Source organism: Natrix helvetica (assembly GCF_964273705.1).
Source record: "Natrix helvetica genome assembly, chromosome: 4".
NCBI classification, from domain to species: domain Eukaryota; kingdom Metazoa; phylum Chordata; class Lepidosauria; order Squamata; family Natricidae; genus Natrix; species Natrix helvetica.
The window spans coordinates 170,935,677-170,961,028 of NC_138550.1; the positions used below are offsets into that span (position 1 = coordinate 170,935,677).

At 46.2% G+C, this 25,352-nt stretch overlaps 2 protein-coding genes across 3 annotated transcripts; one reads left to right on the forward strand and one right to left on the reverse strand.

Annotated features, from left to right (window-relative positions):
• Positions 1-1,307: 1,307 nt before the first annotated feature.
• Positions 1,308-6,380, reverse strand: PIGM (phosphatidylinositol glycan anchor biosynthesis class M). Its single transcript, XM_081951979.1, has 2 exons — positions 6,276-6,380; positions 1,308-3,144 (listed from the first exon to the last, which is right to left on the reverse strand). Exon 2 carries the CDS (start codon positions 3,072-3,074, stop codon positions 1,725-1,727), a length of 1,350 nt encoding a protein of 449 aa, XP_081808105.1. The 5' UTR covers positions 3,075-3,144; positions 6,276-6,380; the 3' UTR covers positions 1,308-1,724.
• Positions 6,353-20,801, forward strand: LOC309391484 (UPF0598 protein C8orf82). 2 transcript variants are annotated; one of them, XR_014175293.1, is made up of 4 exons: positions 6,353-6,660; positions 13,244-13,292; positions 19,966-20,588; positions 20,685-20,801. XR_014175293.1 is itself a non-coding variant. In XM_081951996.1 (3 exons), the coding sequence occupies exons 1-3, from the start codon at positions 6,520-6,522 to the stop codon at positions 20,391-20,393; spliced, it is 618 nt and encodes a 205-aa protein (XP_081808122.1). In that variant the 5' UTR covers positions 6,353-6,519; the 3' UTR covers positions 20,394-20,801. The 2 variants fall into 2 exon arrangements, 1 of the variants encoding a protein (XP_081808122.1); XM_081951996.1 differs by having other exon boundaries at positions 19,966-20,801.
• The last annotated feature ends 4,551 nt before the right edge of the window (positions 20,802-25,352 follow it).

Sequence of the window (25,352 nt, forward strand, 5' to 3'; positions counted from 1 at the left end):
ACTATAAAAATAAAAACACAAAGACACATCCTTCACATTCCATATAATTGAAACCCCCTGATATTGCATTAATGTTACACTATACAGTAGAATTCAATATAGTTCCTGCCCTGGGATAGAACCTGTTTTTCAACCTGTTTGTCCGTGTTTTTATTATCCTGTACTGTTAAAATATTCATGACTGGGAGAGACATGGGAACAAGGTCAGCCAATGAATAGGCATAGCAACCAAGTCAGCCAATGGGAGCTTAAACAGACCTGAGTCTGTGCAGAGAATTGAAACAGAAACTTAAGCAGTCTGCTGCTCTAAAAAGTAAGCAAGCAGTCTGTTTGGGCTCGTCTGCTAAAATGACACTAACTGCTTTTGTTTGCCTGTAACTTTCCTGCCTTGTGTTTACCCCCTGTTGGTATTGTACATTTATTCATCTATTCTTACGTATATAAAGAAGTTAATGAATCCAGCTGCATCTGTTATCCGTGTGTGCTTTCTGGATTTGAATTGATGCAACAAACTCTGACATGTACCGTCTGCCAGATGGTAATAGTTCAAAAAAAAAACAAGGGTGCCCAGGATGAGATGGATCTTTAAGGATGTTTTGAACTTTCTTAAGGCAGCGGGAACTCTAAAGCTCTTCCAAAGTAGGGAGAGGGTAACCAATGACCCTCTGGGCAATGTTGATGTTAACCCTCTGGAGGGCTGTCCAATCTGCCACGGTGCAATTGGCAAACCAGACACAGGTGCAATAAGTTAAATTCTCTCTATGGTGCAGTGGTAGAAGGTCACCAGCCGTTTTTCGTTCAGTTGTTGTTTCCTGAGAAGTCTCAGGTAGTATCATCTCTGCTGGGCCCTTTTGACCAGGGCTGCAAAGTGGGCACCCCAGGCCAGGTCCTCTTTTAAGATAACACCCAGAAACTTAAAACTGGCCACTTGCTCCACTCAGTCTCCATTGATAAGCAAGGGATGGATGTCTGATCTATTCCTTCTATAGTCCACTCTAAGGTCCACTCAGGTCTTATTGGTGCTGAGGACCAAGTTATGCTCTCCACACCATGAAAGCAACTGTTTGGCTGGCTGGGGAATTCTGGGAGTTGAAGTCCACCTCTCTTAAACTTGCCAAAGGGGAGAAATACTGCATTTATATGCAGAGATGCCAACTCGACTTGAGTGCATGATGGCACACACAAAATCACACAAACACACATCAATTCCAAACACATCACTCCCACAACGCATAAAACTACGTGCACCCATCCGAATACCTTTAAAACACAACCCTTAATCTTAAAAGACGATTACTGTGTAAGAATTTCTGTTTAAAACATTTATTTTCAACTGTAGGTTTCAGCCAAATCTAAATAAAACCCCAGCAAGCCAGTTCTGAATTCCCGGTAGCGGAATTCAGGCCTGGGTTACAGAACCGGCAGCGACCCAGGCCTGCAACTTTATTTCTGCCATTCATTCTTTCGACATGATGAGTGGTGGGGTGGCCTAGAGGTGGAGCTCTCGCCTCACAATCTGCAGGCCGTGAGTTCGATCCCAAGTAGAGGCAGATATTTCTCTCTCTGGGCACAATGAGAATGTATCTGCTGCGGGGGGAAACTCCGTATTGGCAACAGGAAAGGCATCTGGCCAGTAAACTCTATGCTAGCTCCATTCAGTTGCCTAGACTTCAATGATGATCATTTGTTCAACTTGATGCACATGACTTTGTAGGCAAGTTGACTTATAGCTGCTTCTTTTTTCTGGAGGCCTGTTCTGGATGGTAGTGCGAAATCATCTGAACAAGGATGCCGCAGTTGATGGAGAGGAACCCCAAACCCACCAGGCAGAGGAGCAGAAATGTATTCTGCCCTTGAAACTCCAGGAAGTAAGCGGGAAGCAGCCAAAGGCCCTGTCCCAGGAGCCACAGCGATAGCAACACCGCCCCCCGCCCCCAGGACATCTGCAGGAATGGCAGGACCAGGGGCAGAAGGGACAGGTACCACAGGAAATACTGGGAGGTGCAGACTTTGTTAAAGCTCACGAAAACCGCCGTGTGCAAGAAGCAGCAGAAAGGCAGGTCTCGGTGGTAGGCGAAGGAGATGGCGAGGAGCAGCAGCAGCTGGGGCAGGAAGGCGGCCAGCCCCAGCGCCAAACTCCAGCGGCTTTCGGCGGTCAAATACAGCAGGTAGAAGTAGGGTGAGAAGTTGTGGCGGGTGTCCCTCCGGAACAAATGGTAGAGGTAGGTGTGCTGCAGGAATTCCCAGCCGTAGTAGACGTAGAAGAAAAGACCCAGGGTGGCAAACGTGGCCCCGGAGACGGTGGCAAAAACCAGGACGTCCCGCGTGAAGCAGCTCCAGGGCAGCCCGAAGCAGCGGCCAGCGCAAACTACCTTCCCTTTCCGTTTCTCCAGTTCTGCTCCTGGGCTGCTTTGCAAATGGAGGACAAAAGGCAGAGCGTAAGTCACGGGGTAGATCTTCATATGTACGGCCAGCCCGTAAAGCACAGCTGCCTTCACTAGGCGCCTCTTGGCCAGGTAGTAGAGGGTGCCAAGGACCAGGCTGGCAACGAGAGACTCGGCGTTGCCTCGACTGGACACCGTCATGGGAAGCGGGTTAAAGAGCCAGAAGGCGCAGCACCCGCTAGCGGTCCGGCTGTCCAGTCCTTGGAGGAGCAAGATTTGGTCGATCAGGAAGGCCGCCACCAGATCCCCAGCCACAAAAAGGACCTTGCCAAACAAGTCGCTGACGTAAATGTTGGGGGTTAACATCCAGGCCAGGAGAGGAGTGTAGCGGTAGGTAGCCCGCTGGTAAGGGGACTTTCCTTCCGTGACGTATCCAGCGGCATCAGTGAAGACCTGGTAATCAACGTCTGTGTATTTCACCAGCATTGTTCTGTCCTGGTAGAGCCCGTAAAACGTCAGGCCCAGCCTGAGTAGCAAAGCGCTGGCGAATAAAACATCCCTCCGGAGGAGCCGGTGGAGAATCCGCTGCCCTGCGCTCAGAGGGGGATCCGGGCATGGGTCTCGCCGACAGGGATCACGGTGAGAAGCAGATCCAAGAACCGGTCCGGAGTTAAGACCTCGTTTCAACATGGTTGCCCAAAGAACAAAAGGTCAAGTTTGAAGACTCTCTCCCATGATCTTCTGAATTTAGCAGGCACTCCTGTTTTTAAAAATCAACATAGTCACAGGGGGGGAAAGCAGAGATTGAATTTTAAAATTGGTCAGGCAGGCCACCAGCTTCCTTACTCATATGCTAACCCATATTTATTTATGTTTGAATATAAAATATAAACATAAAGAAGAGCAAGAAAGAGGATGAGGGGACTGGAGGCTAAAACATATGAAGAACGATTGCAGGAACTGGGTATGTTTAGCTTAAGAGAAAGAAGAACCTGGGGAGACATGATAGCAGTCTTCCAATATCTCAGGGGTTTCCACAAAGAAGAGGGAGTCAAACTATTCTCCAAAGCACCTGAGGGTAGAACAAGAAGCAACGGGTGGAAACTAATCAAGGAGAGAAGCAACTTAGAACTGAGGAGGAGTTTCCTGACAGTGAGAACAATTAATCAGTGGAACAGAAATTGCCTCCAGAAGTTGTGAATGCCCCAACACTGGAAGTCTTTAAGACATTGGACAACCATGTATGTGAAATGGTGTAGGGTCTCCTTCTTGAGCAAGGGGGTGAACTAGAAGACCTCCAAGGTCCCTTCCAGCTCTAGTCTGAATTAAATTGAAAAAAGTTGTGGGTTCTCTACCACTGGAAGTTTTTAAGAAGACACTGGACAACATCTGTCCGAAAGGGTTTAGGGTTGTGATGGCGAGCCTATGGCACACGTGCCAGAGGTGGCACACAGAGCCCTCTCTGTGGGCACAGCTGCCTTTCTGGTTTCCAGCGCACACATGCATGCTGGCCAGCCTGTCTTCGCACGCGCCCGAGCACCGGAGACCCAAAGGCCAGCTGGTCTTCAGCACGCACACATATACGCATGCGTTCCAGTTTGGGCACTTGGTTGGTCAAAAAGCTTCGCCATCACTGGTGTAGGGTCTCTACTTGAGCAGGTTGGACCAGAAGAACCCCACGGTCCCTTCCAAGCCTCTTATTCTGTTATATTTATTTGTTAAATTGATTTGCTGCTCATCCTGCCGTGGGGCTTCTGTGGACAGCTTAAAACAGGAAAAACAACAACAGTAAAACAGAAATTCTGGGAGATGAAATCCACAGATCTTAAAGTTGGCAAAGTTGGAGCCGCTTGCAAATGAAGACGGGATTCCACACCTTAATTTCTCCTCGTTTTTTTGGGCAGAGATGCCAAAACTGCAACAGACATTAGCAGCAGCCCCCCAAAAACTTGTTTTTCCTAGAAAAGATCCAGAGACCAACTTTTCCCCTACAATGGTCATGTTTCTCCACCAGTGAAGAACAAGTAATTTTTTTATCACACCTTAGACAAATTGTTATTAAAAAAAAGTTCAAAAGTTGTTAAATGTGCAAATTGCAGGCATGAACTGCGTCCTTTTTTTCCCATGACTTTTGCTAGCAGAATGGCATTGCTGGCAGGCATTAAACATTTTATGTACTTTCTATCTTCAACTACTCTCTCCACACATGGAAAGAACAAACCCAGCAAAATCCCATTAAACTGCTCTTTGTCCTGCAACATTCATTGGGATAATTGTCGACTGTAATTAAAAAGGTAATAATTAACTCTGGGAAGGAATTCTAAGGGACCAAGACCCCAATATCCCTTCTGCTACAGGCCAAGGGTTCCCATTTCTAGTGTAACTCTGAAATAAAATGTGAAGCCATTTAAGAGCCCTTTGACTACATTAAAACTCCAAAGCCAAAATAAAGGAGGAAGCCAGGGAGAAAGGATAATAATGTTGGCAGTCTTGCATGAAGCAATTTCTACTTTTGCTGACACCAACAGAGTTTGCAAAAGAAGTAAACATCGATAATAGCAGCAGGGGGGTGGGGGAGCAGTAAGCTGCATGAACTCGGGGAAACGAGAGAACTATTCTCACTTTTCACAATAGAGAAATGCAGCCCCAAAACTTATTTTCAAATTTCATCCCAATTCTTTTGAAAAGTACATTTTGAAGAGAGGAAACCGAACTGGGGTTTCACAGATATCGTATCTCAAAGGTGCTCTTCCAAAAGGCAACTGGAATCTTTTCTTCCTTGTGGAAGAAGACATTTCGCTTCTCATCCAAGGAGCTTCATCCATGGTGAAATGATGAAGCTTCTTGGATGAGAAGCGAAATGTCCTTTTCTTCTTCTTCAAAGAAAAAAAACGACCCAGCTGCCTTTTGGAAAAGCACTTTTGGGACAAAGGATGACTCAGAATCTCCATAGACAAGTTTCACTCAGAGATTTTCTCTGCCGCTTCTTGGTATAGATCAGAGGTGCCCATCCTTGGCAACTATAAGACTTGAGAACTGTAGGAATGAACTACAAATGCAAAGACTGGTCACAAGTCACTTTTTAGTGTCAATGTAACCTTGAACAATGGCTAACAATACGGTTGTAAGTTGGGGACTCCCTGGATAGTATTCCCGGGGGGAGTGGGCTACACAATGATATATAAGAAGGGAAGTTTGCTCTTTTGGGACTCAGAAGGGAAGAGAGGAGGAGGAGGAGGAAATGTGGATGTAATACTGAAAGAAGAACAGTTGAAGCTCAGGAAGGAGGAGGAGGAGGAGGAGGAGGAGGAGGAGGAGGAGGAGGAGGAGGAAGGGAGGCAAAAGAAAAAGTGGGAAGGAGGAGGAAGTGGTTTACGTGGTGATAGAAGAAGAACGAATGAAGTTTAAGAAGGAGGAGGAGGAATGTAGGAGAGGAAGAGAAAGAAAAAAAGGAGGAGGAAGATGGAAAAGGGGGAAGGAAAGGAGCAGGAAGTGTTGATAGTAGAAGAAGAACCTGCATGATCAAGAAGGAGAATGAAGGAGAGGAAGATAGAGAAGGAAAGAAGAAAAAGGTTGAAGGAGGAGAAGGAAGAGGTGGTGGTGGTAGAAGAGAAAGAACAGAGACATGCTCTAGAATGAGGAAGAGGAGCAGAGGAAGGAGAGGAAGACGGAAAGAAAGAAAGGAGGAGAGGAAGGGAAGAGGGAAAATAAAGTCCATCTCCCCTTCTTGGATGGACAATGAAGAGGAGGAGGAACCTTTTCCTGCTCTCGGGGTGACCCTCTTGAGGCTCTGCCTTCCCCTCCCTCTTAGCCCAGACGCCCCTCCAGGTGCAAAGGCCTCCAGGCGTCCACTGGGGGCGCCCAAGAGCAGCGGGGGGGGGGGCTACTCACGCGGTCTTGGCCAGGAAAAGCAGCGCGGACCGGACTCCGCTCTCGGGGCGACCAAGCGACGGACGTTCCACTCCCGGCCAGCAGGGGTCGCACCGCGGGCGGAACCTTCCTGCCGGCCCCGCGCGCCGGCGGGAGCGCGTCCGTCAGCGTTAGGGTCCCCCATAAGCGCTTCCGGTACAACGGCGCCGGCCTACCGACCGGTTGTCCTCTCCGCCGCCAGCGACTCCGCCGACCCGGAGCCGGGATGCGGCTGTTGCGGACCGGGCTGGGCTTCCTGCTGCGCCCGGGGATCCGTCGCGGACCCGGGCAGCCTCTCTACCAGCAAGGCCAGAGCCCTTCGCCGCGCACCCGCGAGTACTTCTATTACATCGACCACCAGGGACAGGTATGGGGGTGTGAGGGGAAGACCCTCCGAGGGGCGAGGGGACGGCGGTGGCGAGGTCATGAGGTCAACCGGATGCGCCCCGCAACTCAATTGTTTGGCTGGAAAGGGTATTTCCGGTTTGGGGGGAGGGGGAAGGGGAGGGGCTAGCAAGGGAACCCCCCAAGCAAGTGGGGGAGGGGAAGTTTGCGTTGCAGGTGGTCCTCGACTTACGACCACAGTGGAGTCAAAATAATTATGTTCCTAGGCAATGCAAGTGGGTTTTGCCCCGTTTTGTGACCTTTCTTCCCACGGTTGTTAAGTGAATCACTACAATTGTGTTGGGAATGGTTTGAGCCAACAAAAATTGGTCAGTGAGAGCAAAAAAGATTCTAATAAAAGAAAAGAACCGTTTGCAAAGTGCGGCTCATCCCAGGCTACACCTTCAAATGGAAGTTTTGAGCCTTACCTTGTGTACCAGGGATGGCTAACATTTTTGGTGCCCAGTGTCCAAATCACCCACGCACACATGGGAAACCCCAAAATGCAACGCAAGAGCCCCTCGTGCATCCGCCTGTCCTTTGTGCATGCGCCCCATCTCCCCTCGCCCAATTTTGGCTTCCAGGTTGGTGTGGGCGGCTTCCAGGCCCAAAATGGGTTGTGGGGGAGCATGCACGCGCATGAACCCCCAAAATGCAATGTGAGCACCTCCCACACATTCGCCCTCCTCCCTGCGCATGCACAGCAGCAGCGACCCAAAGACAAGCTGGCCGGTGGGAGGGACATGCGCATGCGCGGTAGAGCTGGGCTGGTGTGCCCGCGGAGAGGGCTCTGTGCCGCCTGTGGCACGCGTGTCAAAGGTTTGCCATCACTGCTCTATACAGTTTCCTCCCAACGCCCTCTTTCCCTCCTTCTTTGGGTCTCTTGGTTATGGAGTTTTAAGTAATCCAAACCGCCTAAGGATGCTAAATTATCTCTTTCCTTTGTTTGCTCAAATTACTCTCCACTCAAGACACCTCGTACCTATCTGTACCTGTTCCTGACGCCCACCCCCCTCCCCAGAAATGCCCATAAAATATTTTGCTAGCATGGCCTTTTCTTATCTCCGTCTCCTTGGCATTAAGGAATGTTCCCTTAGCTGGGCCTCTTTCTAACAGTCCTCAAACAAAAGAATATCTATTCCTAACACAACACTATTACATATTTTGTATACTTTCAGCATGCCTTTCTCAAAGCAGAATAATGTTTGTATGCATTTCTAACATATGTTTGGTCCTTCAGGCATTGCCACCATAACTGAGTCCACCCTCTTTGCCCTCTTTGCTACATACTATTTTATTTTTGAATTTTCTTATTCCCTACAGTTGAATCTGACTTCCCCATTGATTTTGCTTCTCGGGAAGGTTGCAAAAGGGGATCAAAAATCCTGGGAGGCTGCAACTGTCATGGTACGGCTACTCTAGAGAAAAGGAGGACTAGAGCGGGAGACAGACATGATAACAGTATTCCAGTATTTGAGGGGTTGCCAGAAAGAAGAGAGGGGTCAACTTATTCTCCAAAGCACCAGAAGGCAAGAAACAATGCATGGAAACTTCAAGGAGAGAAGCAACCTGGAATTAAAGAGGAATTTCCTGACAGTGAGAACAATTCACCAGTGGAACAGCTTGCCTCCAGAAGTTGTGGGTGGTCCGTCACTGGAGGTTTTGAAGAAAAGACTGGACAACCGTTTTTTGAAAACTGTTAAATCTGAAATGGTATAGGATCTCCTGCTTGAGCAGGGGGCTAGACTAGAAGATCTCCAAGGTCCCTTCCAGCTGTATTCTGAATTGGACTGAAAAAAGAGTTCAAATTAACTAGTCAAAATAACAGCATTGGAAGGAGTCTTGGAGGCCGTCTAGTCCAATCCCCCTGCCCAAGCAGGGAACCCTACACCATTTCTGACAGATGACAGTCCAGTCTCTTCTTGAAAGCCTCCAGTGATAAAGCTCCCACAACTTCTGAAGGCAACTTCTGTTCTGTTGGTTGATTGTTCTCCCTGTCAGGAAATTCCTCCTTATTTCCAGATTGAATCTCTCCTTGTTCAGGTTCCATCCATTGTTCCTTGTCTGGCCTTCGGGTGCTTTGGAGAATAGTTTAATTCCCTCCACTCTTGGCAGCCCCTCAAATATTGGAAGACTGCAATCATGTCTCCTCTGGTTCTTCTCTTCACTAGACTAGCCATGCCCAGTTCCTGTAATCCTTCTTCGTATGTTTTAGTCTCCAGTCCCCTAATAATCCTTGTTGCTCTTTTCTGCACTTTTTCTAGAGTCTCAACATCTTTTTTATAGTGTGGTGACCAAAACTGATTGCAGTACTCTAGATGTGGTCTTCCTAAGGCTTTATAGAGTGGTCTTAGTACCTCCCTTGATCTTGATTGTATCCCTCTGTTAATGCAGTTTAGGATTGCGCTGGCTTTTTTGGCTGCTGCTTCTTTATTGTTCATTGCCAATAATACAGAAAGCCTGGCAACTTTTCCCTGGGAAAGACCACATAAGGCATGAGAGGGGTGGGTGGGGCAGTCAGGCTTTGCCCTCCTGTGTTTACATAGTGGATCCAGGCTGATTCCCCATTTGATCCCTCCTGACTGGGACGATTGTTCTCTAACAAAGAGTTCTCTAACAACCATTTATCCATCGTATTGAAACTGGATGTCAGCCTGGCCATCTTCGCTTTCCTTCAACTTGCTACCAGCTGCCATGGAAACAGGGAGGAAGAGAGCCTGGGGTGGGGAAGCGTACAAGTGGTGTGAGTGTGGAGTTGCTGAGAACCGGCAGGTAGGCCTGGACTCAGAGAGGTCAGCTTGGTTTGTATACCATCTTCAAGGCCAACCGTCTGGAAATGACATTCATGAGGGCAGCCCGGAGAACCTGGACCAGAGATGTTCTCAAAACATCTTCCTGGCCGATGATTGGATTATGTCAGCCTGACTACGGAGGGGGTAGCCTCTGGGGCTATTTTCAATTTGTCTTTTCGTGCAAGTTTGCCTGACTTTTGTTGCATTCAGTTCTTCCTTAGTCAAAGTACCGTTTCTCTAAATCTATGGAGTCCTAGGGATTGATCAGAGGCAGCCCTGACACCTGGCCAGTTGTGGTACCATGATTGACTTAGTATCATCAATTACAGAGGTAGATTTCCACCATGACAGTCTATCCCTAATGTGGTCCTTCAGGCATTGCCACCATAACTGAGTCCACCCTCTTTGCTGCTGGCCACCCTGTTCTGTTTTTTTCCTTCCGCCTTTCCCTACGTTAGAACCTTCTCAAAAGAGCAGATCTTTCCATTCAATGATTGACTGAGTGATTAGGAGCCTTCAAACCAATGTTGGCTCTTAGCGAACATATAGGTAGGTTTTCTCCATGACGGCTGGTGCTCAACCTGGTTATTGAAGACTTCCAATGGTTGGTGCCCCATTCCTATTGTAACTGAGGCCAGGCCTCTTGATACTTGTTGTTGTTTCTTCTCCTCCTCCTCTTCCTTCTTCTTCTTCCTCTTCTCCTCCTGCTCCTTCCTTCTTCCCTTCCTCATCCTCCTTCTTCTCTTCCTCCTCGCCCTCGCCCTTCTTCTTCTTCCCCTTCTTCTTCTTCTTCTTCTTCTTCTTCTTCTTCTTCTTCTTCTTCTTCTTCTTCTTCTTCTTCTTCTTCTTCTTCTTCTTCTCTTCCTCCTCCTCCTCCTTCCCCTTCTTCTTCTTCCCCTTCTCCTCCTCCTTCTTCCTCCTCTGTCTCTTTTTTCTACTACAACTGATAGTTTTCTCTGCAAGAAAGAGCTTTGTAGGCGCTACTTATTCCAAACCTTTTTGTAAAGGTAGTCTTTGACTTATGACCAGAATTGGAGAGGCTCCAACAGTTGTAAGTGTGAAAAACGTTCCTAAGTCACTTTTTTCAATGCCCTTGTATTGTAACGTTGAACGGTCACTAAATGAACTGTTGTAAGTCAAGGATGTCCTGTACCTCCAAGTGTCAGGCCTGCAGCCATATTCCTTTTGGGTCTTTGGCCTGCCACACTTTCTATTCTACTATGCATTTTCTATTGTGGGAAAATGGGAGGGGGGATTGTACGGAGTTAGATGAAATGTAGCCATAATAACATTCTTTGTAGAAAATCAAGGTCATCTTTTGTCTTTGCACCTCTGCACCTGACCGCAACTGGATGGGTGGAACTGCCAGCATGGCAGTGGAAGATTGGACCATGTGATGGACTTGTGGATGTGGGGGCAAGATCTTGAACTTTCAACTGAGTGAGGAAAACAGAGAAGCTTTCAGATTCGGGTTTTCCCAGATGTGCCAACATGGCTCTCTCCATCAATTGGAACTTTGAGGAACCTTTTGCCTCTGACTCTGATTTACTTTTGGATCCTATTTGGAATCCTGACACCAGGTTCCAGAGACTGTTTCCCTCCGCGAAAGCTAAAATATGTTTGTCCTCCAGTTCAGAAGGAATTCAGATGACATAACCAGGATCAATGCGCACTCTGTCAGCTTCAGAGCTAAATGTTAATGGAGACCCCCAGGGTAAAAGGAAAACCAGTCAAGTGGCAGATTTGGGGGTCGAGAAGAAATGCCGGCTTCGTTCCAGCCCTGGAGGCTGCTTGGACCTCTTTTGAATGCATTAGCCTCATCTGCTGACTCCTATTATTGCCTCTGCTATGCTAATGGCGCATCTAATTAGCACCGAATTAAACCGAAATGAGTTGGGGTCGGTATTAAAAGAAAAGCATGCGTTGGCTTGATAACTCCAACCAACAGGGAAGTTAAGAAAAGAAGGACTAGGGGTGACATGATAGCGGTCTTCCAGTATTTGAGGGGCTGCCCCAAAGAAGAGGGGGTCAAATTATTCCCCAAAGCACCAGAAGGCCAAACAAGAAGCAACGGATGGAAACTAATGAAGGAGAGAAGCAACCTGGAATCAAGGAGAAACTTCCTAACAGTTAGAACAATTCACCAGTGAAACAGCTTCCTTCCAGGGTGCTCTGTTACTGGAGGATTTTAAGAAGAGACTGGACAGTCACTTGTCTGAGATGGTATAAGTTCTCCTGCCTGAGCAGGGGGATGGACTAGAAGACCTCCAAGGTCCCTTCCAGCTCTATTCTGATTCTAAATGTAAGTGTTTCACGCCCGTGGCACCTTTAAGAGGGGTGGACTTCAACTCCCAGAATTCCGCTGTGACCTTTTGACAAGCAAAAGTCATTGAGGAAGCCAGATCCGCTTAATAACCGTGTTACTCACTTAACAACTGCAGTGATTCACTTAACAACTGTGGCGAGCATGTGTAAAATGGGCAAAACTCCCTTAGCAACTCTCAGCGTCAGAAATGTGGGGGTCAATTGTCATCATAAGTCGAGGACTACCTGTACAAGAATCCAGTCAGATAATGAGCAAGGCTAAATTGGCACTAGATCAGGCTGAGTGGAATTCATAAACGGCTGGGCCTTGGGGCCTTTTCTGACAATGCAATGATTCGAAGCTAATGGCACATTTGACCCCACCTCCCAGCGCAGCTTCTCCTCCTCCAGCGCTCATGGACTGACTCAAGGGTGGCTTGTGTGAATCAAGAGATAATTCTTCTCCTCCATGATGGTAAGGTGACCAACCGTCCTCCTTTAGGGAGGACAGTCCTTCTTTTGTAAGCTCTGTCCTCCCTCGAAAAGTGTCCTCCTACATGTCCTCCTTTTTGATATTTGAAGGCTAATCTGTTGCGCGTTATGTGACGTATTTTATTAAACAGTTTTTAATGGTGTTTTTTTTTTACTTCATCGCAAGTATATTGAACAGATATTGAATCTTGTGTTGAATTTTTATCTAAAGAAATTCTAGACATTAAAATAGACGGCAATAGTGTCTTTGAAGAAATTAGAAGACTGAATATATATTTAAATTCTGAAAAAATAATACAATGGGAAAATCAACATGTTGAAATTGGTAAAAGATGGGTGGATATTTTCAGCCATTTCAAAAATGAACATATTCCATGTGAACATTTATTTATACTTGTTCAATTTACGTTGTGCTGCCCTGGAACTAATGCAGCAGCTGAAAGAGTTTTTTTCAATTGACAATGATTTTTCGACAAGTGAGAAATCGAGATTGAATGTTGATACTCTAGCTGCAGCACTTGCTGTTAAATTCAATATGAAGGATATTTCTTGTTCAGATATTTCCAATATATTGTTAGAAAATGATACATTGACAAAAAAATATTAATTCAATGGAAAAGTACTCATTTAAATAATAATTAACAGGCATGTAAGCATAATTACAATATAAAATGTTGCAAATGTTTTTATTATGCATATATCACATTTTAGTGTATTATTGTTGCAATGAATAAAATATTTCTTTTATTTACGATATATTTTTTCCAATTTATTTGTCTTCCTTTTCATTGTAAAAAAGTTGGTCACCTTAATGATGGTGGAGCAGCAGTACCCTCCTTGTTTCTGAGCCAGTGGGTCTTGTTTTCCATTCTCTTCTGTATGTTTCAGAAAGAAGGGCATCCAATTCACTCCATTTTTCTGTTTTTCTTCCTCCACCGTGCCTACCCAACCCCATCCGATCCTGACCACATTCCACAGCTTTTCCTCGATGATGCCAAGATCAAGAACTTCATCACGTGTTTCAAAGGTAATGTCTACATATTCCACCCCAGATTATAGACACTTCTTGGAGGGAAGGTAGGATCATTGGGGATAACAGATTAACAGAGATGGAAGGGACCACCTAAGTCAGGGGTGTCCAAACTTGGGAACTTTAAGACTTGTGGACTTCAACTCCCAGAATTCCCCAGCCAGCATAGCTGGCTGGGGAATTCTGGGAGTTGAAGTCCACAAGTCTTAAAGTTCCCAAGTTTGGACACCCCTGACCTAAGTGTATAAATAACTTACGGGTATAAGAATAATCTTTTTTTGGTTCGCCGTATTGCCAAATGGTTATTGTGCCATTGGAAGGCTATCAGATCTCTGCTAAAAACAGTTTTCTCTATAGGGGTTTTCCTTCTTCATAGCTCAAAGGCCACTGCTACTATTAGCACTAGCTTTACAAACAAGAATAAGTGATCTTGAAGTGTAAAGTTGCAAGCCATTTTTAGTCGGGAATGAAAGGGAATGTATTCTATCGATGAATGATAGTTTCTTCTGTCTTAGAACATGAATCCTACTCCAATATATATATATACTATCTATTTTTATGTATAACACTTTTGAGGATAAAGAAATGAAGGGAGTTGTATTAGCCTCTAAGCCACAAGCTCTCCTCCCTTATCAGCTGAGCCAGGGGAGTGATGAAGTGTTTTTTTTTCTTCTGTCAAAGCACCTGGTGTGCCCAAAAAATATGGGAGGGAGCATGCTGCTTTCCCTTTCGCCTTTCAGCCCCACTCCAGGAGACTTCCAGGCACTCACTTACATGACAGACCATTTTGTATTACATTTTTGCTGATAAAGAAATGAAGGGAGAGTAGTACAGATCTACTCTCTAGATCTGTGTGTGTATGTGTTTATACACACACACACACACACACACACATTTTAACACACACACTTTAACACACACAAACTCAATATCTATATGAACAGCGTGTTGTCTTGAGTACAATTAGTTTTGAACAACAAAAAGTCAATAAGCATAATGGTAATCATAACATACTATTATCATTGATAATAATCACATAATAATAGTAGCAATGGCTTATACATACTAGAAAGCTTTCATTATTTAATTAATCATTTGCTTCATCTTTTTAGTTTCTAACCTCTGTTTCTGTTACATGCTAAAAATATTGTTTCTTCTTTCTCCTTTATTTTTAGTGTTAATCCCTCCATCTCTGCACATTGTAATATTTTTTAAATCACACTTTCATCTGTAGGGATCTCTTCATTTTTCCACTGTTGTGCCAATACAATTTTTGCTGTAAAATTAGATATGTATTCCCTTTATTATACTATATAAAATACCCAACAAAAATATTTCTGGTTTAAAATCAGTGTGTTGCTTTATCAATTTTTACTTCCCATGTATGTATTTTGGTCCCAATATTTTTTTTTGGGGGGGGGGGCTTTGGTCACGCCCACCACATATGATAATACGAATCCGGTATCTGATGACTACTCCAATATTTCTTTGCTTTCTCAAACGTCCACCATAAATGGTTTTTAAAAGGTCCCATTTGCATTCGTTTGGAAGAATCGGTGAGAAGGCAGGAGAGGCATTCCACTTTAGCAAGGGCCTTCCGGGTGTATAAAAGTAATTTTTGGCATGGATGACTCATGTGCGATCTGCTCAGCACTGCTTGCCAGATTCCATCCCATGCCTAGTTGCATCTTCTCACAAGGATGCTATTCAAGCAACACAACCACACTCTCTTGTGTTGTCTGAAACGGTCCAGCAGGAGGTGATATTTTGTGGGCCGGCTCTGCAACTTATCTGGATGAAAACATTTTATTTTTTAATTTATTCTTCCCATGTTTGAACCGCCCATCTCCCCCCCCCCCCCACAGAGGGACAATTAACTATTTAATCATAAAATATTTAAACTTGAAAACAGTGTATAAAAATTAATATGAAATGAAAAGAGGTTGTAACGGTGGGGGGGAGGAAACAAATGGAATTCGTATGAAAGTATACCTCTAAAAGAAAAACTAGCAATATGGAAAATATTTTTTTTCTTTGGGAATATAATTATTAATGATAATAAATGGGGTTTGCTAAAAGGCGGAAATACACCAGGTAAAATAGAGAATGGAAGGGAGATAAAAGAGAGGGAAAGAGAGAAAGAAGACAGAAGAGAGGGATGTAGAAGGGAGGGAAAGAGTAGGAGAGAGGGAAGATGTGGAAAGGGGAGAAGAGGGAGAGAGCAAGGGGAAGTAGGCGCCTAGGAGTAGAGCCTTCTCTGTGGCGGGCCCAGCCCTGTGGAATGACCTCCCTCCGGATATTAGGACTACCTCTGACCTCCGCTCTTTCCGTGTAAAACTCAAGACCCACCTATTTCAAGTAGCCACCTACTTGACCCACCTATTTCAAGTAGCTGGCCTGGCTCAACTATAGTCTGAACATATCGCTCCTGACGGGTTTTTTATCTTTGTAATTTTATCTAATTTATTTAGGGGATTTTAATATTGTGATTTTAATTGTTTCCATCCATTTGTCCACCTCCTCTTTGTATACGTCTTTGTATACGTCTTTGTATACGTCTATATTATATGTATGTTTGTCCATACTTGTATTTTTATGTTTTTATTGTACGCCGCCCCGAGTCCTTCGGGAGAGGGTGCGGCTAAGAAATAAATATATTATTATTAGTAGTAGTAGTAGTAGAGAAGAGAGAGAGGGCAGAGGGAAGAAAGAAGGTAGGGAGGAGAAGAGAGGGAGAGAGAGGAGACAGGAGAGAGGGATGTAGAAGGGAGGGAAAGAATAGGAGAGAGGGAAGGAGAGCTGAAGACTAAATAGACTATAATATGGTGTATAGAAAGCAGAAGAGCAAATAAAAATTGAAGAGGCTTAATGGCAAAAGGAATTGATATATTACTGAATACTCAAAAAATGTTTGTTAAGATGTATTGGTATACTTTGGATTATATTATATGTATGTTAAAAAATAAAAAACTTTTGGCAAAAAAAAATTAAAATGAAATTAAACATTCTAATTTAACTTTAAATTCAATTAAAAATTTCAAAACGGACACCTCATTTCACATGCATACATCCTCATGTCCACCTGCACAGGTAGTCCTGGACTTACAATGCACAATTGCACCCATAGTGTCTGTTGCTTAGCGAGTCAGTTGTTAAGTGATTTTTGCCCCATTTTACAATTTTCTCACCAGAGTTGTTAAGTGGATCACTGCAGTTTTTCAGTTAGTAACATGGTCGTTAAGTGAACCTGGCTTCCCCATGGACTTTGCTGTTCAGAAGATTGCAAAGGGGGATCATGTGACCCCTGGGTCACTGCGACCGTCGTAAATACGAATCAGTTGTCAAGCGTTTGTATGTTGATCAAGTGACTTGGGGATGCTGCAATGGTTGTAAAGTGTGAAAAGCAGTCGTAAGTCCCCTCTTTCAGTGCCATTGTAACTTTGAACGGTTACTAAACAAACTGTTGTAAGTTGAGGACGGTGGTGGGAATCGGCCACTTTGCACCACTTTGGGGGAACTTTCTGAGCCGTTTGGTGAACTGGCTGTTGGAAGGAGTCATTAGGGCAGAGACTTCGGTTGTTAAATCATTTGAATCCCACCCCTGGTCAAGGACTACCCGTATCTACCCAGGGAGAATGGCCATCGTCTCATTCTTTATCCTTCTTCTCGTCCTCTTTACTCCTGCCCTCTTATTAGAATGATGAGGACGATAATTATTATCACTACAAGCATGTTGCTTGTACTACATTTACGATTTATATTGTTTCATTTGTTTCCTAGTATGATTTGATGGCTTATTAGTAACCTAGGACTAAGGGTGGTATCTTATGATCCTTGAGGAATGTATTTTTTTTCTTTTTATGCACACTGAGAGCTTATGCACCAAAGACAAATTCTTTGTGTGTCCAAGCACACTTGGCCAATAAAGAATTCTATTCCATTCTTATTTCTATTCTGTTCTATTCTATTCTATTCTATATTCTATTCTATTCTTTCTATTCTATTCTATTTTTTTATTCTATTTTCTATTTTCTTTTCTATTCTAGTCTATATTCTATTATCTATTCTTTCTATTCTATTCTATTTTCTTTTCTATTCTATTCTATATTCTATTCTTTCTATTCTATTCTATTTTCTCCTTTATTCTCTATTCTATTCTCTATTCTATTCTATTCTCTATTCTATTCTATTCTATTCTTCTGTTGCTTCACACGTACACTGTTTCTGCACAGAGACCAGTTCCTCGTGTGTCTAATCACACATGGCCAAGTAAAATATTTAATTTTAAAAAATGCAATCCGATTTCTAGAACTCAGAGGTCGCTTTCACAAATGCAGTGGCCACGTTCCCCCTTTCTGTTTTTGTCCCTTCTAGCTGCACCTGGGCCAGGATGCTGCTGCCCCCATCCTCCCTCCCTCCCTCCCTCCCTCCCTCCCTCCCTCTCTCCCTCTCTCTCTCTCTGTTATTGGAATTGAACCGAGGGGAGCCGGGGCTCCGCAGCCTCTAAATAATCTGTCAAAACCCCACCCTTCCTCCTCTGCTCTCCTCTCGTTCCGTCTTTGCACACGCTGGCCTTTCCCCATCCGGAGGGATTTGCCCTCGTTACATAAGGCTCTGAGTCGGGGAGCTGGGCTTTTTGCCAGCCACCTCCCGTCCCTCTCGCTCGACTTCCCCGGCCGAAAGCAAACACGGGCCCTCCGCATCTTCATATCCGCTTCCCGATGACGGGACTGGAGCCTGCGCTGCGAAATAATTCAAAATGTTTTTTTTAAATGTTTAATCCGGTCCCTTTGATTCTTGCTCCCTTTGTTTCGTGTATCTTTCTGTCATTCTGCCTCTTAATTTCTTGCACTCTTCTTCTTCTTCTTCTTTTTTCTTCTGTTCCTCTTTTCCCACGTGTGTCATTGCCAACCCTCGAATATATGCTTTGGCTGCGTCCCACAGGTTTTGTAATGAAATGATTCAAATGGGTGAGTGGTGCACCTGCTGATGCTTGTAAAGGCCGTTGTGGGGTGGGGGCTTCAGGCCAGGGTCTCTTAGTGGGGCTGCCAAGACCGAGAACAGCCGGAGCGAATGCCAAGAAAAAGGGAAAGTGTACCCAAAGGGAGGGGGGAGATTCTTCCCCGGGGGGGCTCAGAATCAGGGATGCTGATATCAGGGACCGAGAGAAGGGAATCTTTGTAGCTGAAGGTCGAACGGTGGGGTCCCTGGGTGCTCTCTGAGCTTGGTGGTTTTCTTGCAGACGTTTCGTGACCCAACTAGGCAACATCATCAGTGCTAGAAGGGGTAGTGGGGTTGAAGAGCGGAGAATGAGGAGGACAGGAAGGAGGAGGACTGTGGGGTCCTTGGTGCTCTCTGTGGTTGGTGGTTTTCTTGCAGACATTTCATGACCCAACTAGGTAATGTCATCAATGCTAGAAGGTGCAAAAAAAACCCTTCCTTCTAGCACAATTATGTTCCCCAGTTGGGTCATGAAACGTCTGCAAGAAAACCACTAAGAAGAACCAAGGACCCCACAATCCTCCACCTCCTCCTCCTCTTCTTCCTCCTCTTTCTTCTCCTTCTCCTCCTCCTCTTCTTCCTCCTCTTTCTTTTCCTCCTCTTCCTTCTCCTTTCTTCTCTTCCTCTTCCTCCTCCTTCTCCCCCTCCTCCTCCTTTTCTTTCTTCTCCCCATCCTCCTCCTTCTCCTCCTCCTTCTCCTCTTCCTCTTTTTCTTGTTCCTCTTTCTCCTCTTGCTTTTCCTCCTCTCTCCTCCTCCTCCTCCTCCTCCTCCTCCTCCAGATTGATGTTGCATTGGGAAGGGGCCACTTCCGAGAAAGCCCTTTTTTGGGGTCCCACCAGGCATACAGATAGTCCTCTACCTACGACCACAATTGACCCCAAAATTTCCATAGCTAAGCCAGGCATTTGTCAGGTGCATTTTGCCCTCGTTTTATGACCATTTTTTGCCTCCCTTGTCAAGCAAATCCCTGTAGTCATTAAGTGAATCACGCAGCCATTATACCAATCTGGCTTTCCCCATTGACTCGGCTTGTCGGAAGCCATCCGGGAAGGTCACTCGTGGTGACCCTGAGACATTGCAAACATTGTAAACACAGTTGCCAGGGGGCCGAATTTTGATCACGCGACCAGGGGTGGGAGGTTAACCAGTAATAGCAATAACCTAAATCAGGGGTGTCCAAACTTGGGAACTTTAAGACTTGTGGACTTCAACTCCCAGAATTCAACTCCCAGAATTTCTGACCTAAATACTATTGCGATAACAGTGGGGGGGAATCATAGGGGGTCTTCAGCAAGTTCTGACCAGTTCTGGAGAACCGGTAGTGGAAATTTTGAGTAGTTTGGAGAACCGGTAAAAACCACCTCTGGCTGGCCACGCCCCCATCTATTCTCTGCCTCCCGAGTCCCAGCTGATCAGGAGGGAATGGGGATTTTGCAGTATCCTTCCCCTGCCATGCCCACCAAGCCACGCCCACCAAGCCAAACCCACAGAACCGGTCGTAAAAAAATTTTGATACCACCATTGGGGGGGAGCCATTGCTTTGCATGGCCCTTCTGGCTTCTCTCCCCAGCCAAGGTGGAGGGGGACACACACCCCTCTGCCCTACTCTTGCCCCACTGAGCCTGGCCGTGCCCCGCTGACCGGCCTCTGCTTTCCCTCCCCCTGCAGAGAAGCAGTTCCTGGTCTTCTTCTTCAAGCAGCTGAAGCTGAACCGCAGCGGCCGCTACGAGGACTCCTTCCCTTACCTGTCGCCCTGCGGCCGGGAACACAACTACGTCCGTTGCGATGACCGGCCCATCGTCTTCACGCACCTCCTGGATGGACCCTCGGGCCAGCAGTTGCTGTCCTTCTGTGGGGGCTCAGAACGCCTGGCCGTGCCCTTCCAGCCGGAGAAATTGGTCATGCTGGCCGAGAACGGGCGGGTCTATCACCCGGGGCCGGAAAAGGCTGGCGGAGTCGGATTGGTCAAATCATCCTTGGCCTTTGAGTTGAGCCCTTGCTTTGAGTACCAGGACGGACCCGGTCAGCCGCCCACTCATTTCCACTGGCAGGAGAAGAGATACTCGCTCACGAACGAGCTGCTGCGGTTGATCTGACGCCGTTGTAGAGCGAGGAATGCCTTCCAATGGTCTTCTTGTTGGCACCCTTGGCTTGTCAGAAACCCAAACCATGTCCCACCTGTCATTCCAGGTGCCCCATTTATCCCAGGAGACCATCTCAAGAAGGTCTTGGCTCTCTTGGGCACCCTTGGCTTGTCAGAAACCTAAATCACATCCCTCCTACCATTCCAGGTGCCCCATTTATCCCAGGAGACCATCTCAAGAAGTTCTTCCTGTTGGCCCTCTTGGGTGCCCTTGGCTTGACAGCAATCCCTCCTGCCATTCCAGGTGCCTCGTTTATCCCAGGAGACCAACTCAAGAAGGTGGTTGGAAGCGTCCGTCCAGAACCCCAGCAGGGCAAGGACCCTGGACAAACTGTCTTGGAATAAAAATCGTTTCATGGTTTGTGCCGAGGATTGGTCTGTGTTCAGGCGATTGACTGGCTTAAGTGCAGGGCCTTCTCACTTCCTCGAGTTCCCTCCGTGGGCAACCAAAGTGTTGCTTTCAGCAGAGTGATGGGTGGCCTATAAATGTAATAAATAAATATAAACAAACTAAAGCCAAATTTTGCCTGGCAGCAGGAAACTCGGCTGGATGATGAGCAGATTCCTCAGACTCAGGCTATGGGTGCGTGAATTATCATAGAAACCTCAGGCTGGAAGGGACCTTGGAGGTCTTCTAGTCCAGCCCCCTGACAAAGCCAGGAGTCCTTATACCATCCCTGTCAGATGGCTGTCCAGTCTCTTCTTTAAAACCTCCAGTGATGGAGCAACCACAACTTCTGGTGGCAAGCTGTTCCACTGGCTAATTGTCCTTACTGTTAGGAAGTTTCTCCTTAATTCCAAGTTGCTTCTCTCCTTCATCGTATATATGAGTACAGAATGCAGAATGAGAGAGTTGGAAGGGAACTTGGAGGTCTTCTAGTCCAACCCCCTGCTCAGGCAGGAAACCCTATAGCAACCTGGTCAAATAATTGCCCAATCTCTTCTTAAAGACTTCCAGTGTTGGAGAATTCACAACTTCTAGTGGCAAGATGTTCCACTGGTTAATTGTTCTCCCTGTCAGGAAATGTTTCCTCAGTTCTAAGTTGCTTCTCTCCTTCATTAGTTTCCACCCATTGCTTCTTGTCCTGCATTCAGGTGCTTTGGAGAATAGATGGACCCCCTGTTCTCTGTAAGAGCCCCTCAAGTATTGGAAGATGCTATCGTGTCTCCCCTAAGCCTTCTCTTCTATAGGCTAAGTATATCTAGTTCCCTTGGCCCAGGGGTGTCCAAACTTGGGAACTTTTAAGACTTGTGGACTTTTAACTCCCAGAACTCCCCAGGAGTTGAAGTCCACGAGTCTTAAAGTTCCCAAGTCTGGACACCCCTGCCTTAGCCGTTCGTCGTGTGATTTACCTTCATTAAAAATATTGTTCTGCTGGCTTTCAGTTCTGTTAGAAATGCAGTTTCCTGAAAATCTGCCCAGCTTGGCCGAAGCCCTTTGGCAGCCTGGCAAAGAGCCCAAAGCCCAGGGCAGCAAGCAGTGGAGTTGGTGGGAGGCAGGAAGCAGCTTCAGGAAGGCCCTTCCCATTTGCCTAGCAGCTGCTGGAGCTAAGGTTTCCCAGGATGGGGTGAGCCCCCCTGGAATAGCTTATAGCAGGGGGTCCGACTTTGCCACCGTTAAGACCTGTGGACTTCGGATCCCAGAATTCCCCAGCAAGGAAGAAAAGGGAGGACGGGACAGGAAAGGGAGGGAAGAAAGAAGAAAACCAGGGAGGGGTGGATGGATAGAAGGGAAGGGAAGGGAGGAAGGGAGGGAGGGAGGGAGGAAGGAAATAAGGGATGGATGGATTGGATGGAGCAGTTTAGGGAAGATCCTTCTCCTTTACTATCTTGCGTTACAATTTTCCTGGCTGTTGAGCCTCCTGGAATAGTTTATAGCAGGGGGTCTGATTTTGGCAACTTTTAAGACCTGTGGACTGCAAATCCCAGAATTCCCCAGCAAGCAAGGAACAGAGGGAGGGAAGGAAGAGAGGAAGGAAGGAAATAAGGGATAGATGGATGGATAGAGAGGGAGAGGAAAGAAGGAAGGAAGGAAATGATAGATGGATAGAAGAAGGAGAGAGGAAGGAAGGAAAGAAGGGATGGATGGATAAGAGAGGGAGGGAGAAAAGAAGGAAGGAAATGAGGGAGGGAGGGATTGGATGGATAGGAGAAGGAGAGAGGAAGGAAGGAAAGAAGGGATGGATGGAGAGGAGAGGAAGGAAGGAAATAATGGATGGATGGCTAGGAGAGGGGGAAAGGAAGGGAGGGAGGAAGGAAATAAAGGAGGGAGGGAGGGATTGGGTGGATAGGGGAGAGAGAGGAAAGAAGGAAGGAAGGAAAGGATGGAGAAGAGAGGAAGGAAGGGGTTCCTGGTTGCACACAAGGGAAGAATGGATGGGTTTTGTAATCCTGCATACTCATTGTCTGGATCCAGACTCTTCTTCAATTTAGAAGACGCTTCAGTCATCGTCTTTCAAACTTGAGGTGTGGAGTGCAACTTCCAGAATTCCTCAGCCAGCATGGGGCACATACGTGATTGGGGTAACATGGTTGGTGAATGCAACAATTTCATTAATATGGTGGTTTATCTGGATTGAGAGAGGACGACACAGGTAGCCAACGGAGGATTGGAGAGGCATTTAGTGAAGCTGCCTGGTATTCTGAGTCTGGCAACATCCCCCCCCCCCCCCCCCCGCATGCATGTCTGAATAAGGAACGTCTATTTCTAACCTTCACTCCAGACCTCCAGGAAAGAGAAAACGGTGCCAGGCAACCTTGCCCCCCCTGAGCTTTCTCCTTGGCGTGCTTCCAAAACAAACCACGGGGAGATGTTTGGCTCAGAGCAAAAAGGGCATAAATAATGTATGCAAGGAGAAGTGCATTTCTTTTTTTTTTTGCCAAAAACTGTTTTATTTATTTTTAATTTTCAAAACAAACATAAAAATCCTCCTCCTTTACATCCTGTAGAAAGTGTATCAGTTGCTTACAAATGGTTTTTGTGCATCTCTTCTACCATCATCAAGTATAATTCATATTAACTCTAGTATCTTAACTCAAATGTTTATACGTATCACCATCATCATACCTCCACTTCTTTTTGACTAGAATTGTTTAAACGCCCTTTCGTCACGAAATATAGCAAAATTTAATACATAACCACATACTGGCATTTCATTTACTTATTTATAAAACCCTCCATTAACATTAAATCCTTATATCCTATTCTAGCTAAATATCCATAATATTATGGGTGAGCGGGACTTTCTGAAGAGGGCAGGTGGGAAGAAAGTAACTTTGCTTGGGGAGAGAACGCAGGGGCCTTCTGCTGACTGTCAGGCCTGCAGCCCTCTTTCCTTTTGGGTCTTTGGCCTGCCACACTTTCTATTCTTCTGCTATGCCTTTTCTATGGTGGGAAAACGGGAGGGGGGATTGTATGGAGTTAGATGATATGTAGCCATAACAACATTCTTTCTAGAAAGCCAAGGTCATCCTTTGTCTCTCCACCTGACCAGAACTGGATGGGTGGAACTGCCAGCATGGCAGTGGGAGATCGGACCATGGGATGGACTGGTGGGTGTGGGGGAAAGATCTTGAACTTTCAACTGGGTGGGGAAAACTGGGAAGCTTTCAGATTCGGGTTTTCCCAGATGTGCCAACGTGGCTCTCTTGATAAATTGGAACTCTGAGCAATCCTTTGCCTCGGACTCTGATTTAATTTCGGATGCTATTTGCAACACTGACACTGACTTTGAGAACCACCCCGATGCAGGGGAAGGAGTGGGCAGAACCTGGAGGCGGAGTCAAATGAGGGACCAGCCTAGAATCCTTCTGTAGCCGCAAGCGAACCAAATCCAGCCTCCCTTGGATTCTAACTCCAAGCAGATGCTCACAGTTAGATGAGAAGATTCCTGTGCATGGGCTTTCAGCAATAGAGTCAGTTTAATTGGATTTTCATGCATGGATGTAATTTTTCACACCTGACACCGGCCCAGCAGTGATGTCCACAGGAGGGGGAAATTGCCTGAAGGTCCCTCACCTACCGTGGGGTGCTTAAATGCAGTCGAAACATCCTAGAACTGTTTTGGGGGGCATCTACGAGCTCCTTCATGCGTTGCTCTCGGGGTGATTCTATCTGCCCCCCGGGCTAACTTGGAGCTCAGCTTTTGCTGGCTGGCGAGGGGTCTGCACTGCAGGGAGGGGCTCAAAACAGGCCATGCACAGAAGGGCAGGGCCTCAGTCACACAACGGGGGCATCATTTTGCCTTCAGAGACACCGAGCCACAAGGACAAGGGACCACTTGATGCTGTTCGTTTCCTTTGTTTTGCAAGTTGTGGGAACTGGGAATGTCTAGTCTAGCAAAGAGAAGTAAGAGGGACATGATGGCATCTTCCAATATTAGAGGGGCTGCCATGGGGAAGAGGGGGTTGAACTCCAAAGCCCCTGAAGGCAGGACAACAAGCAACCGATGGAAACTCATCAAGGACAGAAGCAACCTAGAACTAAGGAGAAACTTCCTGACAGAAGAATTAACCAGTGGGACAGCTTGCCACCAGAAGTTGTGGCTGCTCCATCACTGGAGGTTTTTAACAAGAGACCGAACAGCCACTTGTCTCAAATTATATGGGGTTCTCCTGCCTGAGCAGGGGGGTTGGACTAGAAGACCTCAAAAGTCCCTTCCAACTTTGATTCTGTATTTTGTATTCCTAAGTGCTGTCCATGCACTCTTCCTTAGTGAAGGCACAAAAATAGAAATTTCAAGGTGAAACTGAGTCGTAAGACGACAGAGAGAGCAAGGCAGGCAAGGAGCATTTCCCTTCAGGTAATTTAGCCAGGGAGGTGGGAGGGAAGGGGCTTTATTGATTGACAGGTCAGGGGCTCATTTCTGCGGACAGAAATCTCCCACCTCTCCACCCTTCCCCAGTGGCCTGG